Here is a 17,421-nt window from a genome sequence, read left to right on the forward strand (position 1 = left end):
GTTTACATAGCATTTTTGGTTGTTTAATTTGTTATTGTTGGAGAAATCACGAAAGGCCTCCCGTGAGTCGGAGAAATTGCATTTCATCTGATGAAGGACTCACTCGGCTTCTTCTTCTTCTTCTTTTATTTATTTTTTATTTATTTTTATTTTATGAATCTTACTGAGCTTATTATAGTAGTGGCAACTGGCAATCAAATGATGTTTTCTTGCTTAACAAATTTGCATATCTTAGTAGTCATTTCACCTTGGTAAACCATCATTAGGCATTCTCAATTTCAATAGTTTTTACTCAATTTAATTTCTATAAAATAAAAATAAAAAATAAAAAACCCTTTTTGTTGAATTTTTGTAACTCAACAAGTTGAGACGCACAATCTCCTCCTTGGTAACTATCTAATTAAAAATTTAAAAATAAAATAAAATAAAATAAAAGAGGTTTAAAATGAAACAAACTGAAAATTTCTACTCCTGTTGAGCATTAAGATTGCTGTTTTGAATGACGATGGAAAACCGAGAACAAATCCAAACTGACTTCATCCAACAAAAAAGAGGTACAAGAAGAACCGATTTGACTGGGGCAGCTCAATAACTCAACCAACTCGCCACCTAGGCTGGACCCCATGACTCGTCTAATTCCCAGACGAGTTTCCTCACTTCAACTCGCCCTTTTCCGGAACACCTCAAATATTCCGAACTGAACTGTCCCATAATATCAAGGGTTAATAAATAGTTTTATTTTTTAAAATTTGACGAATATTTCGTTACACCCACCAAAAATTGTAAGAAAATAAGATAAGATAAACTTGACAGACTTTTCTTCAAGTTTGCTTGAAGATATGGGGTCTGATGCTGAAGAGGCTGAAGCTATATGGTGTGGTCCTCCAAGCTCTGCGCTCTGCTCTGCCAAACCTATCCAAAACTAGGACAGTATTTGTTGGATTTGAATAAGGCAAATTTCTTTAAGAAGATTTCGATTTTTCACATGTTGCTAGGTGCGATAATGGTTCGTTTATGTTAGTTTAATGAAATATCCTGAAGCTTTCTATCAAAAAAATAAAATAAAAAAATGCTTGACAGACTTTTAAAAAAATAATAAAAGGAAAAAAAAAAATGTACGTACCTCAAGTTGGTTATACAACAGAGGAGAAGATGAAGTTGAGAAAAAAAAAAGGGGTAAAGATGAAAGGGAAAGGGAGGAACCACTGGAAATAATAGGAATGGGTGATTTTGGGAAGAATTTTCTTTCACTTATTTCCTTCTTCCCAAACTGCCCATTCCCATAACTTCCAGCAGCTCTAATCTCCCTTTCCCTCTTCTCACTTTCTCAGTTGTCTGCTTTCTTTCTTTCTAGGCATGCGAGTCTTTGACCCACAAGTCCACAACCAATCCCAAATATATGTTTGGTTTTACAAGCACACAGATCTTGACCTTCTTTTAGACTGGTAGTGGAAGACCAACTTGTCCGCATCCCCAATCCCAACTTACCCTTAATTTTTGGTTATTTACTCGGTTAGTCCTTGTGCTTGGTGTTTTTTTTTTTTTTTTCATGGCCGATTGCATTTTGTAACTCGCAATAGTATCTCTTGGATCATTAATATCAGTTTAGGATTTTCAAAACAAAATTAATTATATAACTTTTTAAGTCCTAATTATTTATGATTAGATATATTTTATCATGCCACCAATATTTAAATGTAAGATAAAGTTTGGTTACAAGTTTAGTTATAGTCATTGACTATTTTGAAAATCTAACCGTTGCATTACTTAGTTTTTATATTCTTAACACGCATATTAAATTTTGTACCAATCAGATGTTATTTACTAGTAGATTTATTAAGTTATTTTTTATGCATAATTTAAGACTACAAAAACTTGAAAATTAAATATTTGATTGATTACATAATTATTGATCTTCAATCTTCTGAAAAATTTGCAAGCAAAGAGGATATAAGGGGAAAAAAATGTAATCCAATGATGGATTTGTCAAAATTCACATTCAATAAAAATATATTGAGTGGAGTTGTAGTTATTTATTATAACCAATTTTATAACTAAACTTTGTCCTTAAATATATATTAATTACTATTATTTTGATATTTATTTCAGTTATTGGCTTTTGTTAATTGGAGTGTAATTATTTAGTATTTTGAGAGTACAATTCTGTTTATTGCAATAATGTTTTGCCTCACGTAATAACAAATTCCCCTAATTAAATTTATTGTGAAATTTAGGTTCATGTTTGAGAAATAAATTCCACATTATTGTACTTTAGGAATACCTATAAAAAAAAAGTTGAACAAAATTTTTCTCTAAACTAGTTTAGAGAGAAACTCTTCAAATTTCTCATATGCCTCATTTTTTGTGTGGATTTTGAAAATCTAGCCGTTGAATTTCTTGTTCCTTATGTTCCTAACATGCATATTTTCGTTCAAATCAGATGTTATTTGCTATTCGATTAATAAACTTATTTTTTATAGACAATTTTAGATCACAAAAACTTGAAATTTTAATATTTGTTTGATGACATAACAATTAATCTTTGATCTTCTTAAAATTTTGCAAACATGAAGAATATAATAAGAACATGCAATCCAACGATTAGATTTTCAAAATTCACACTCAATATAAAGCTTAATTAATTTTATGAAACTTAGACTGTTAATGGATATCTTGAGATTTGTATCGAGTATAAGGATTTTATTCGTTTTTCTTACTAATTTTAGTCAAGTTATTTCTCTTTGGGTTGGCTTGAGTTAATGAATCGTTGATTCAAGTTCAATTTTACTTGTCTTACTTGTCTATAATGATTAAATAATAAAAAATAAAAAAAACCTCATTAATTTTCATTTAGATAACTCATAATTATTATGGGTGTCCTCGAATTGGGTCGAGTTAGTTCAGGTTTGGGCTTAATCTGCACTAAACCCAACCTAATTGAGTTTGAGTTAATCTTAACTTGCCATCAACTGGAGAGGATGATCGAATCAAATAGATCAGGCTTTCAACGGGTGGTAGTCAAGTTGGTCAACATTAGAGATCTGGAAAATGAAGAAGGTTTGGCATGATAACAGTGAAAAAAAGTGAGTCTAATGGGTGAGATCTTGCCTAATTTGGTAGTTATCTCACTAGATCTATTGGAAATCTCGTTAGATTTAGCTAAGATCTTGCCAAAATGGTGGAGATCTTGTCGAAATTGGCAAATTTCCCCAAAAAACACTTGGTTTGTTGGTCAATTCAGGTTTCTTGGATTTTGGAGGAAACACATCACTTAACCCTACGGCATCAATTTTGGAGGAAGAGGCCCGTTGTCAATGCCAACGTGGTCAAATTGAGCAGTGGTCGACTCGGGTCTGGTTGGGTTTTTCGGGTGGGTCAAGTATCATGTCTATTGGATCGATAGCCGTAATAATTAAATTATTACGTAAGTTGACACAAATATCCCTCTCTCTTCTTTCTAGCTATGGCTTTTGTTTTCTTTTTTTCTTTTTTTTTTCTTTTTTTTCATTTTAAAAAATGGAACTTTATTTCGGCAAAATAATAACAGTAGACTAAATTATTGAAGGATCCTAGATGCAAACGTGGCTATCACATGCCTCTTGCATGTTACAGTTCTTTAGAATTTACAACCAGGACAAATTAGAGACATGACATACGTGGTACCTCTGCGTATTTGTCATTTGTTAACATCTTGGAATCTAGACACTTGTATACGTAGGTGGTTCTAACGGGTTGTTATTGAGAAGAGTTGTGCTAGTACTACCACAATTTATTCCACAACTCGCTCACGTAACGAGTTATGAGTGATAGAGAAGTGACTTCACATGAACCCGCCATCACTTCTCTATCATTCATAGTTTGTTACTTAGGCGAATTATGACGCAAATTGTACCACTTTACGTGACAAAAGCATTATTCTATTGGGAATAATGTTATTGTGGCACGACTTGGACCCACCATCTGACAATCTGATCAAAAGGCCCACTTGGCTCTACCACCCTCTCGAACGACAAAGAAAGAAACAACTCAATCAGAGCTGATCAATGATCACCCCCTATTAATCATATGGGAAAATATGAATCCATACGACTCCACCACAAATGGTATTTTTTATAAATGTAATACATATATATATATATATTTTTTTTTTTTTACCTAGTCGCAATTTCCCTTGTTCATGTTTTAAAACCATTACATGATTTTTTTTCAATTCCTAATTTTTTAATATATCTTTCTTATCATTAAAATAAGAAATAATAATAATAAATTTTTTGATACTCTAACAATCAAAGTAAACAATTAATCTAAATATATAAAGTTTACACGTCCGATTTGATTCTTTAAATAAATCTAAAAGTATATGGAAATATACCAACAAAATTGTATATACACTTCAATGCCTTGATTGCTTCTTCTTTCTTTTTTTTTCTTTTTTTTTTTTAGTGAATCCATGGCACCCACTTTTTTGCTTAAAAGATTCTGAAGCCATATTGCCGACTATGCTACTGTGTACTTACAGATATGGAAATATTAAAACGCTTCATTTCCCTCACCAAAAACATTATGGTAACAATTAAGCACTCGCCGTTCTATATAAATTTCATGAGCAAGATTCTTCTTTTCAAGGAACATATCGCCTATAATGATATGCATAATCCTTACCACTCAAGCATTCTCAGAAATGAATTTTTTTGCTAATGTGCTGGTTCTCTTATTACGCGACATGAAGCTTACATTGGTTACAACTCATGCCAGTTTTGACATTCAAAATACGAAGATTTTACATGTATTTTATCACTTTGACGCCAAATACAATGCCGAGAAAAGTCGCAATGGCAATTCCAAAAATGCCTGCAAGAATGCCAGGAACAACCATAGAACTCCACCCTTTTGCTGTGGCCATTTCACATGCCGTTGTAGGGCCACCAACATTTGCATTTGATGCCAAAAGTAAAAGTCAAAGCGAAAGAGCTTTCCAAACCCAAGTATCACGCCAAGATGGACTGCTATTTGCACTAGAGAAAACATAAAGATACTAGGTGCTGTGATTATGACATTCCGTATGCTTCCATTAGCACCAATCACAGCAAAAAATACCTGTTGATCAACAAAACAAGTTGCCAAAAACAAGTCACTTCCTGAAAAATTTAATCGTCTTTCACAAAAACTAGTGCTACTTTCAGAATTTTGAAATCCAACTAAATTTGTAAACTCACCTGCGTTAGAATCAAAGCCATAGCCTCACCAGATGGTGCAAGATAAGCAAACTGTTTTGGAAATGCAGTTGCTAGAATAACAACGATTGCTGTTATGGCTGGAAGGCTGCCCCCTTGAATTCCAAAATATTTTGCAAGGAAAGTGCCGATCTTGCAGATGGCAAAGGACACAGCAAGGGCTGTAGCCATTCGTAGCACAGGCAGTTTGTTGCCAGGCTCAGAATCAACATCCATTGCAACATCTGTCAAAGTTCCAGCTTTCATTAACTATCATGGTAATACAATTACGTTAACCTGCTACTTTCATATTTGATTACTAAACTCATTAATAGAGAGGACATAAACAACTTGAGATCCGAGAGATATTAGTTATAAGAAAATGGTGATGGATGCAAATCATACATTACAATAAGATGGAAAGGATTTACAGAAATAAAATTTAACTTACTAAGTTTGGGGTGATTCTAATTTGGGACTAAAACAGCCACCCCTTAAAAGACATGAGAGGAATGACGAGATTTAAAACACTATTAGACATCATGGACTAAATTCAATTTTGAAATGTTAAGGACCACAATCAAAACCAACCCAAACTTAGAGAAATTTTCATTTTATTCGATTTATGGATTAAAGAGAACTACTGAGTACAAGAGAGCTGAACCAACGACTCTACCACAACGACAAAGTTAACCTCAACAACATATGATTTTTTGCACCCTTAGTTGACATTGAAGTCTCAGGAGGTATTTAGAAGTTAACGCAAACAATGTCGCAAAACAACAGAATATGTTGGAGCTTCATTCGCAATAACTCCCAAATTACTTGCTGCAAGTCCTACCAAAATGCTCACTAAAGCACCACTCAGTGTACTTCCAATCATATTCCTATCCGACCTTCAATTTCAACCAATACATACATACAACTTCTTCTTAACAAGTAGTTACAAATTTATAAAATAAATTCATTTAGCTTAAAGAACACTAGCAGCAACTTTCCTTATTTGGAACCAGTACAACCAGTAGCTTAGCTGGGAGCAACCTTTTACTTTTCCTTCTTGTTTTGAAAAAGCAAAACAGTATATACAACACAAAATTCAAGTTTACATGCAATTTTATTTCATTTTACAAGGTTTCCCCATTTGGGTCCTCAGAGAAAACTAAAAAACTATGAGAGAGAGAGAGAGAGAGAGAGAGAGAGAGAGAGTTACCAGATACCGATAGCACCGATGGCAAAGAGAGAGGCCCAGGTGCCCCAGTGGTCATTAGGAGAAATGAGAGGGAGGTTGGAGAGAGACCGAGCTGTTACGGATCGAATCGAACTGGGTTTGGTGGTAATTAAAGGAGGAGATAGAAAGGTTTTGGAAGATGAAGAAGATGGTGATAAATGATGAGGTTGAGCTTGAATTGAAGTGATGATGGTTGATGGGATTTGGCAGGAAGAGAAATGTGAGCGTTGGAACTTGGAGTTGGAGTTGGAGTTGGAGTTGGGAGTAAAGACAGTCGGAGAAGGAAGATGTAACGTCATCGCCATTGTCAAGCAAAGTCTCCTCCGGAGAGCGAGGCCTCTCTGTTAACTTGGGGTCTCAGTGGACAAGTGGCCTGTCTGAGACTTGCTAGAATATTTACCTACGTAGATCCCATAAAATAAAAAAAAGAATATTGTAAGTAGTTTTGACTTGTTTAATTCTCCAAAAAAATAAAAAATAGTTTTGACTTGTTGGTAGCAAAAAATTCTAAGAACACATAATAAAACCACAGCTCTTACAACAACTGTTCATGTGGCAGGCTCTAAGTGATAAAGAAAAAGTGATGAGTTCATATGAAAGTGATATTCAATCTGTTACAGCTTGCCACATAAGATAATTGTAGTAAAAGTTATGGCTTTTTATATAATACTAGAATTACTTCAATGAGAGTTGTTTATTGCACAAGTTATTCTAGAACCATAGCCTTTACCATGCTCTCTCCTTATATGTATTTTATATGACGGCCTTTATCATATCCTCTCTTATACCTATTTCTATGGCAGACTTTACCATGCCCTCTCCTATACCTATTTTATATGGCAAATTATGATCTCTTAGTCCACTACAATTTACAGGTGAGCTAGCATGAGATTTGTGGGTGACTTATGGCCTAAGGCCCTGAAATTAGTAATTACTTGCTAATTTTACCAACTAATAACAAAATGGGCTCAATAATTAGATAACTTAAGTCTTATCATCAAACCATTAGGAACTAATAGTGATTAGTGAATCTATAAACCCCTCCCTCAAACTGTAATTTTTGAAGGTATCTCATGAGACATTTCTAACATGATATATGAAATGCACACATTATGAGAGAGATGTCTCATGAGACCGTCTCATAGGATAATTTTCACACAGGTACATACAACATGTCTCTCATAATCCATTCAACTAAAAGTTCCACATGTTATTAAAGATATATACAGATATGTCATATATGCAGAATGCATGAAAAAATTATTGATGAGATGATTTCCAGATCCATTGACATTCATTTGCCCTCTTCAGTTTCCTTCCTAGGTCCAACTCAAAAGGTTCATTTTCATAACCATCTTTCAATTTCAACCCTCGACTTTAAGTTGCTGTTCGTATCCTTACATTTTAGCTGAATATAATTTAGAAGTTGTAAATAAGCTCTAACAAGAAGACCAGAACTCAAATTCACAATACTTTGCACTATCAACGCCAGGATCAGAATTAGATTGACAAGCATTCCATCAACAATTACAACATCATGGAATATCACATGAAATTCTGAAATCATTTCAATTTCAGCACCATGTTAATACCTCACAAGTTCTGAAGTATGGTAAAAGGCTTCACAAAATCTCTTGGTTAGATAGAATTCTACCCCAATTACATTTCTTATCATCTTTTGCCAGAGGGCCAATCCAAACTTTCACTAGTAGAGACGCTTTCAGCTAGCTTCTGCTTCTTTGAAATAGAGCTATCCTCCTCCAAAGCTTTTAATTTGTTCTTGATTGCAGCAATTTTAGCAGTTCGACTCATCTGTCCTGAACTACTACCAGAAAGGCTTGTCTTATGTGAGTCACCCACACCTTTGGACAACTTCTCTGCTGTTTCCACCAGTATTTCTCACTAGCAAGACGGACAACCAACGGGCGCCCACAAGCTAATTTCCCATGCATCTTCTCCTTGGCCAATTTAGCTTCCTGCATGCTCACTTTAATGGTGGGAATCAGGAAATGCTTGAAAAAAAATAAAAAATAAAAATTGAAAAAGCAATCAGCTTACCTCTTTTGTACTATACTGGATGAAAGCAAAGCCTCGTGGCTCACCACGTTTTGGGCCACGAGTATGCCACAGAAAGTCTTCAGCTACAATCTTTCCAAAGGAGAAAACATCTTAATCAGAGTAGCCCTGAAAATATAAAATAGAAAAAGGAGATTAATATTTCAATATAGCAGAGAAACATAATTCTGGGTCAAATGTACCAGCCCAACAAGAACACAAACTTCAAAAATGTTCNAAAGCATTTGTAAAAAAGTTTTATTCCCCACTTCTTTAATCCACGTTTTACTTATATACTGTGGAGAAGGTGCGTTAGGAAGCGAGCACTAGCGCAAATTCTTAGTTGCTGAAGTTAATGGCATGCATTCGTGAATGATGACATTTTGTGCTTAATCAAACTCTTATCATCAGCCTATGTTTTTTTGAAAGAAAAATCTAATTCTTGGTCTGGTCTTCCTAAATTTACTTGTATTAATTTGGATTTACATTCTCTTCATTTCCAAGTGAAACGTAGAGTGTCCATTTCATGGCTAGGATTTATATCAAGGTAATCCATCGCTAAGAAACTTGACATCAATGGGAGAGTTAACGGAGCAATTTCTAAACTAACCTTAGTTTAAGCAAAGAAAAAGAAAAAGGAAAACAGAAGAAAGAAGTGCATTTTAAAACAAAAGAAGCAGATGAATCCATGGAATTGGGTCACATTTGTTTCCTTTACATCATTAACTAATGATTAGGAATAATATTGTTGGATCAATCAATAAACAACAGAATTGATGACAATCAATTAACCTGCTAATAATCTTTCTAAGCAGATGTAAATTTAACTAATTCCAAGATGGATTCCTATCATGATAATCTTTCAAAGTCTATTATCAATTATCATTACTAAGATAACAGAGAAGTATAAGTTTCTTTCACCTAATCGTATGTAATATACACCTACCTCAAATCCATGCATCCGAGCCCAAGCCCTCTCTATTTGGTTCAAGTAAATATAGGGTCGACTCAACAAATTTTGGAGTCTAAAACGACAAATTTAAGTGGAATATTTTCTTATACTTAAATATTAATTAAATAATATTTATTTAACTTTTGATATATATTTTTTTCATTTAAAAACTTGATTTGAAAAATTAATAATACAAAGTAAACTATTCTAAAATTTTCATTATAGTAACTTTTGCAATATTTAGATTTGCTTAAAATATTTGTTTATTAAAAAAAAAGGATAATTAAGAAAGAATACCCAAAAAAAAATAAAAATACAAATTACAGTGCATAACATACTTAACAAAATAAAAAGGGTGCACATCGTGCCTAGCATGGATAAAGCCATGCCACTTGGTGCTCTACCCTGAGTTCAAGATGATGCACAAGACAAAATCATTGAACATGTGAATATATAAATTAGATCAAGAATGTGGTTGCTCCAACTTATTCAAAAATGAACTATTTACAATCCAAAGAATTAAATAGGAAATTTAGTTCTAGCGAGGACTTATATCCACCATATTCCAATATGCCATGAATGCTAATCGGAGCTCTCAAAATTATTTTTTCTGCCTAGACCCAAATGTCTCATATGAACTAAAATGAGAAATAAATGTGAACACTACCAAGTGCTCAACTTATGACTCAAATCAATGCAGTAATTCAGTGCATTGCGCGTATCATGATCAGACTAAAAAGCTCCCACTAACCAAAGAATTTCAAAATGCACCCAATCCAATGAGACCTTTTAACTTGTGGTTACCATCCACTCTAGCAAATAGCATCTACATTGCCAAACCTCTTTCCATGAAAGATCCATGGTCTGTTACAGGATTGCTCGAAGGTAGGTTCCAATGGAGTTAGACTAGAGATGCATGTCGTTTGGAGGGCAGCACCTGCGTGTTTGATATGAAACATTTGGAGAGAGAGAAATGGGATGCTTTCAAGGAGATGAGGGCAAACTTTTTCTTCATGTAATAGACTAATAGGAGTATGTGAGTAAATTTATACAAACTAGTTGCAGGCCTACGCGATGCGTGGGGATAAATAATTATTTTGTAATTGTAATATAATGTATAATTTTTTCTCTAAAATTTGCTGAAGATAATTTGTTCTCCCTAAAAATTAAACAATTTTCATTCAGTCCAATTAGGTCTACATCGGTCCAATTAGGTCTACTTCGAACCCATTTGGTCCAATTTGCTCCACTCAGTCAATTTTGGTCCTCTTCGGTCCATTTTGGACTAATTGAGCGTTAAATTGATTCTTTTGGTACGTTACCTTTTCAAGTTTTGCTCCAAATTTTTTTTTTTTTTTTTTAGTTGAAAAATATGAAATTTTATTATATTTGGGCTAAAATGTTTAGCTTTGAGTTAAAAAATACAAATAAAATAAACATTAGAAATTAGAAATACAAGCCCTAAAAATGATAAATATTCAAAAGTCCTATTTGGTCTGTTTTGTCCTCTTCGGTCCACTTTGATTCAATTCGGACCATTTTGGTCCTATTCAGTCCAGTTAGTCCACATTGGTTCTATTATGCCCACTTCAGTCTTATTTAGTCCACATTGGTCCTATTCGGTCTATTTTCTCCACTTTAATCCTATTTAGTTGACATTGGTCCTATTTAGTCCACGTCAGTCCTATTTGTTCATATTCAGTCCATTATGTCCACTTTGGTCCTAATCTATCCATTTGTTCTTATTCAGTCTCCCTCGATCCTTTTTAGTCCACATTGGTCCACTCTATTCTATTCGGTTCTATATAGTCCAAAGTCTCCTCATCGCCATTGTCATTGTCAAGACAATCAGAGAAGGAAGATGTATCATCATCACCATTGTCAAGCAAAGTCTCCTCTGGAGAGCAAGGCTTGCTACTTGGGAGTGGACTTGTTTTTTTTTTTTTTTGAAGTGAAGGATCAGAAACATGCACTTTTGAGTTGGGAGAATAACCTATGCATTGACCTTGTTGGCTATCAGTCACTCTCACATGACCCACAATTGACAACCTCACATGGATCATAAATTTTTTTTTCCACCATTCACAATCATTCACATCGGATAGTGGACTAAAACAAACCGACATGGACCAAAATAGACCAAAGTAGACCGAAAGAAACCATCTGAGTGGACCGAAATGGAGCAAATAGACTGATATGAACCAAAGTAAACTAAAGTGGAATCTTCCCAATTTGAGGAGAAAATGGGTGGCTTGATGAAAAATTACTCATCTACCTCCATCTCCTCCCACTTGTGTTTAATGGTTTTTCTTCTTTTTTTGTTTTTCAACTTTTATGTTTAGGGGTTTTGTTTCTAATTAATATTAATAGAAAAAAATTTCTTTCAAATATATATATATATATTATATTATGTAATTGGGCACGTGAGTATATTTATACAAATTAAATTTTTTATCCTCATTATTTTTCTTACCTAAACAAAAGAGTTTTTCATTTCTCCACTTTTCCATTCCCCAACTATACACACATAAAAAATAAAAATAAAAAATAAAAACTAAATCTCTTCTCTCCTCCCACTTTTTCACTCCCCAACCAAACAAAGCCTTATTGTAATCAACTCTGAAATCTTAACCCTAGCTTTAGTTTGGTGTCAATTACCAACTGCCAACCAACTTTCCCAATAGTTAAAGAACAGAACTTAGATTTAAATCTCCTGCTTGTTGTAAACAAGGTATCTCATGCATAACAAATATGATCTTCTTCTCTCTTTTTTTTTTTTCTTTTTTTTCTTTTTTTCTTTTTTTTAGTGAATTCATGATTATGTGGCACCCACTTTTTTGCTTAAAAGATTCTGAAGCCATATTGCCGACTATGCTACAGTGTACTTACAGATATGGAAATATTAAAACGCTTCATTTCTCTCACCAAAAACATTATGGTAACAATTAAGCACTCGCCCTTCTATATAACTTTTCATGAGCAAGATTTTTCTTTTCAAGGAACATATCGCCTATAATGATATGCATAATCCTTACCAATCAAGCATTCTCAGAAATGAAATTTGTTGCTAATGTGCTGGTTCTCTTATTACATGACATGAAGCTTACATTGGTTACAACTCATGCCAGTTTTGACATTCAAAATACGAAGATTTTACATGTATTTTATCACTTTGACGCCAAATACAATGCCGAGAAAAGTCGCAATGGCAATTCCAAAAATGCCTGCAAGAATGCCAGGAACAACCATAGAACTCCACCCTTTTGCTGTGGCCATTCCACATGCCGTTGTAGGGCCACCAACATTTGCATTTGATGCCAAAAGTAAAAGCTTTAAGTCAAAGCGAAAGAGCTTACCAAACGCAAGTATCACGGCAAGATGGACTGCTATTTGCACTAGAGAAAACATAAAGATACTAGGTGCTGTGATTATGACATTCCGTATGCTTCCATTAGCACCAATCACAGCAAAAAATACCTGTTGATCAACAAAACAATTTGCCAAAAACAAGTCACTTCCTGAAAAATTAAATCATCTTTCACAAAAACTAGTGCTACTTTCGGAATTTTGAAATCCAACTAAATTTGTAAACTCACCTGCATTAGAATCAAAGCCATAGCCTCACCAGATGGTGCAAGATAAGCAAACTGTTTTGGAAATGCAGTTGCTAGAATAACAACGATTGCTGTTATGGCTGGAAGGCTGCCCCCTTGAATTCCAAAATATTTTGCGAGGAAAGTGCAAGTCTTGCAGATGGCAAAGGACACAGCAAGGGCTGTAGCCATTCGTAGCACAGGCAGTTTGTTGCCAGGCTCAGAATCAACATCCATTGCAACATCTGTCAAAGTTCCAGCTTTCATTAACTATCATGGTAATACAATTACGTTAACCTGCTACTTTCATATTTGATTACTAAACTCATTAATAAAGAGGACATAAACAACTGAGATCCGAGAGATATTAGTTATAAAAAAATGGTGATGGATGCAAAACCATACATTACAATAAGATGGAAAGGATTTACAGAAATAAAATGTAACTTACACACTCTAAGTTTGGGGTGATTTTAATTTGGGACTAAACAGCCAACCCTTAAAAGACATGAAAGGAATGACGAGATTTAAAACACTATCAGACATCATGGACTAAATTCCAATTTTGAAATGTTAAGGACCACAATCAAAACCAACCCAAACTTAGAGGGCGTAATTTGCATTTTATTCAATTTAAGGATTAAAGGAGAACTACTGAGTACAAGAGAGCTCAACCAACGACTCTACCACAATGACAAAGTTAACCACAACAACATATAATTTTTTGCACCATTAGTTGACATTGAAGTCTCAGGAGGTATTTTAGAAGCTAACGCAAACAATGTCGTAAAATATACTGCACAGATGACATTATCTGCAGCTAGACCAGCAGCCAAAACTGATGGAGAAACACCAAGGGCTTCAGATATGGCAACGTAGTTGACAGCTTCACAACATCTCAAAAAGGCAAAAAAAGGAAGTGTCAGTCATGATACAGAACTTGGGAAAATAAATGAGAAAAGCAAGAGAATATCACAACTAAATAGATATATCGTAGTGAGAAGCTTATTCAAATTACCTCCGCCAATATGTCTGCCCATGAGTGCAGCTGCTATTTTCCAACTATCTTGACCAAGTGATCGCATTGGTACCAACACATATGCCACCACTGTTCCAACTGTTGTTGCAACTATAATATGAACAAAGCAAAAGGCAAATAATGTCAACAAGACTCTAAATCAGTGTATGTAGAGAAAAATCCAACACATGGAAAAGTTGACTATATGAGTGATTACTTGAATGAAATTCTTAACATTTCCCAAAGCATAAGCCATAACTACCACATTGCTCTATAATCCTTTAATAAATAAAAAGCCAAGCCCACCCATATTTAGATACATAGAGTGAAATATATTGGCCACAAATACATGAAACACAGGTTTGCTTGGTTGCATGGTTGCCTTCAAATTAAAACTTGCTTCATTCTTCCCAAATTTAGATGAATTATCTGATAGGTAACTACAATCCACGTAAAATCTTTTTCTATATTGTACAGCATCCTCCCAAAAAATGGGGGTAAGGCTACCTACTAATTACCTCTCCTAGACCCCCACAAAAGTGGAAGCTTTGTACACTGGATTCAACCTTTAACGCACCCAAAAAAGCAAAGAAATAAAAGAACATTTGATACAATATAAATGAACTAATTACAGAACCACAAGGGAAAAACTAGAGAAACCAAATCATTGACTTGAAGGACTTACTACATTGCAAATGAAGTTAGTCTCAGAGTAATCACCCTATCACTAAGATCCATCACACGTAGTCCACTAAAAACTATGGACCTAAGCCTTCGATCAGCAAGCCTAGAAATAAATAGAAAAACTATAGGTCAAATTAATTTGAATAGAAAAAAGCAGCAAGCATCGGAAGACAATTTGCAGATTCAGTTTCTTCTTCTATGTTTTTACATCTGTTCTGAAAATATAAAATTTTAATTAACCTCCCAAAGTTTACACCAGAATAAAAAAGGCTGGATTTATAAATTGAAAATCCCTGCAAAATTTAAGCAACGCGTTGATCTGCAAGTCCTTTTAAAAACCAATATGAACACAGACCTAGCGCTAATTGAGCTTAACTAACAAGTAGCATATGGTAATTCCATTATTTGAGATGATTACTTAATTGACCAGTAATGCGCCTAGAAAGCGGTCACATTCTCCTTATCAATACATAGAAAGCACAGAGTAACGAAAGATTAACAATTTAATATAAAAAGCACATTATAATGCAGACTCTGATATTAACTAGTATTACCTGAGCCTAGCAAGAAAGCCAACAGAAGTGTCCCAGTGGACTTTATAACACGACGCAAATCTGCTCTAAACAACAACAATGGAACGGCCATTGGGAGCAGAAACCCCAAAACAACAGAATATGCCGGAGCTTCATTCGCAATAACCCCCAAATTACTTGCTGCAAGTCCTACCAAAATGCTCACTAAAGCACCACTCAGTGTACTTCCAATCTTAGTCTTCTCCGACCTTCAATTTCAACCAAAACAGATACACAACTTCTTCATAACAAGTAGTTACAAATTTACAAAAATAAATTCATTTAGCTTAAAGAACACTAGCAGCAACTTTCCTTATTTGGAACCATTACAACCAGCAGCTTAGCTGGGAGCAACCTTTTACTTTTCCTTCTTGTTTTGACCAAAAGCAAAACAGTATATACAACACAAAATTCAAGTTTACATGCAATTTTATTTCATTTTTACAAGGTTTCCCCATTTGGGTCCTCAGAGAAAACTAAAAAACTATGGAGAGAGAGAGAGAGAGAGAGAGAGAGAGAGAGAGAATTACCAGATACCGAAAGCACCGATGGCGAAGAGAGAGGTCCAGGTGCCCCAGTGGTCATTAGGAGAAATGAGAGGGAGGTTGGAGAGAGACCGAGCTGTTATGGATCGAATCGAACTGGGTTTGGTGGTAATTAAAGGAGGAGATAGAAAGGTTTTGGAAGATGAAGAAGATGGTGATAAATGATGACGTTGAGCATGAATTGAAGTGATGATGGTTGATGGGATTTGGCGGGAAGAGAAATGTGAGCGTTGGAACTTGGAGTTGGAGTTGGAGTTGGAGTTGGGAGTAAAGACAGTCGGAGAAGGAAGATGTAAAATCATCGCCATTGTCAAGCAAAGTCTCCTCCGGAGAGCGAGGCCTCTCTGTCAATTTGAGGACTCAGTGGACAAGTGGCCTGTCTGAGACTTGCTAGAATATTTTACCTACGTAGATCCCATCAAATATTATAAAAAAGAAGAATATTGTAAGTAGTTTTGATTTGTTTAATTCAAAAAAAAAAAAAAAAAAAAAAAAAAAAAAAAAAAAAAGAAAGAAAGAGGAAGTAGTTTTGAGTTGGGGGGAGCAAAAAATTCTAAGAACACATGATAAAACCGCAGCTTTTACAATAACTATACATGTGGCAGATTATTAGTAATAAAGAAAAAGTGATTGGTTTATATAAAAGTGATATTCTATCCATCACAGTCTATCACGTAAGATAGTTGTGATAAAAGTTGTGACTTTTATGTAACACTAGAACTACCTCAATGATAGTTGTTTATTCCACAAGTTTTTCTAGAACCATAACCTTTACCATGCTCTCTCCTATAAGTATTTTATATGGTGGCCTTTATCATACCCTCTCTTATACCTATTTTATATGGCAGCATTTTCCATGCTCTGTCCTATGCCTATTTTATATGACAAATTATGATCTCTTAGTCCACTTCAATTTAGAGGTAAGCTAGCATGAGATTTGTGGGTGACTTGTGGCCTATGGCCCTGTAATTAGTAATTGCTTGCTAATTTTACCAACTGATAGTAAAATGGGCTTGATAAATAGATAACGTAAGTCTTATCATCAACCCATTAGGAACTAATAGTGATTAATGAATCTTTAGACCCCTCCCTCAAACTATAATTTTTGAAGGTATCTCATGAGACATTTCTAACATGATATGTGAAATACCCACATCATGAGAAAGATGTCTCATGAGACTGTCTCATAGGATAATTTTTCACATAAGTACATACAACATGTCTCTTATAATCCATTCAACTAAAAGTTCCACATGTTATTAAAGACATATTACAGATATATCGTATATGCAGAATGCATAAAAAAATTATTGATGAGATGATTTCCAGACCCATTGACATTCATTTTCCCTCTTCAGTTTCCATCCTAGGTCCAACTCAAAAGTTTCATTTTCATGACCATCTTTCAATTTCAACCCTCGACTTTAAGGTTGCTGTTCGTATCTTTACATTTTAGCAGAATATAATTTAAAAGTTGTAAATAAGCTCTAACAAAGGAGCCCAAAACTCAAATTCACAATTGCTTTGCACTATCAACGCCAGGATCAGAATTCAATTGACA

The 17,421-nt window shown here is 34.5% G+C and overlaps 1 protein-coding gene, 1 long non-coding RNA gene and 2 pseudogenes across 3 annotated transcripts; all 4 read right to left on the reverse strand.

The window, feature by feature from the left end:
* Nucleotides 1-446: 446 nt before the first annotated feature.
* LOC136068476 (uncharacterized) lies at nucleotides 447-1,432 on the reverse strand. Its single transcript, XR_010629831.1, has 2 exons — nucleotides 1,124-1,432; nucleotides 447-922 (listed from the first exon to the last, which is right to left on the reverse strand). It is a non-coding gene; the product is annotated as an uncharacterized LOC136068476 (long non-coding RNA).
* A 3,181-nt stretch (nucleotides 1,433-4,613) lies between these two features.
* Nucleotides 4,614-6,826, reverse strand: LOC112011873 (uncharacterized; annotated as a pseudogene).
* Nucleotides 6,827-7,914: 1,088 nt separating this feature from the next.
* LOC136061320 (uncharacterized) lies at nucleotides 7,915-8,618 on the reverse strand (annotated as a pseudogene).
* Nucleotides 8,619-12,493: 3,875 nt separating this feature from the next.
* On the reverse strand, nucleotides 12,494-16,306 carry LOC112011898 (uncharacterized). 2 transcript variants are annotated; one of them, XM_065775691.1, is made up of 7 exons: nucleotides 15,846-16,306; nucleotides 15,298-15,524; nucleotides 14,060-14,170; nucleotides 13,772-13,927; nucleotides 13,045-13,286; nucleotides 12,805-12,925; nucleotides 12,494-12,672 (listed from the first exon to the last, which is right to left on the reverse strand). In XM_065775691.1, the coding sequence occupies exons 1-7, from the start codon at nucleotides 16,166-16,168 to the stop codon at nucleotides 12,602-12,604; spliced, it is 1,251 nt and encodes a 416-aa protein (XP_065631763.1). In that variant the 5' UTR covers nucleotides 16,169-16,306; the 3' UTR covers nucleotides 12,494-12,601. The 2 variants fall into 2 exon arrangements, with proteins under 2 accessions (XP_065631763.1, XP_023900010.1); XM_024044242.2 differs by having other exon boundaries at nucleotides 12,494-12,925; nucleotides 15,846-16,303.
* Between the last annotated feature and the right edge of the window lie 1,115 nt (nucleotides 16,307-17,421).

The sequence above is a fragment of the Quercus suber genome, unplaced genomic scaffold (assembly GCF_002906115.3).
Source record: "Quercus suber isolate HL8 unplaced genomic scaffold, Cork oak 2.0 scaffold_117, whole genome shotgun sequence".
NCBI lineage: Eukaryota > Viridiplantae > Streptophyta > Magnoliopsida > Fagales > Fagaceae > Quercus > Quercus suber.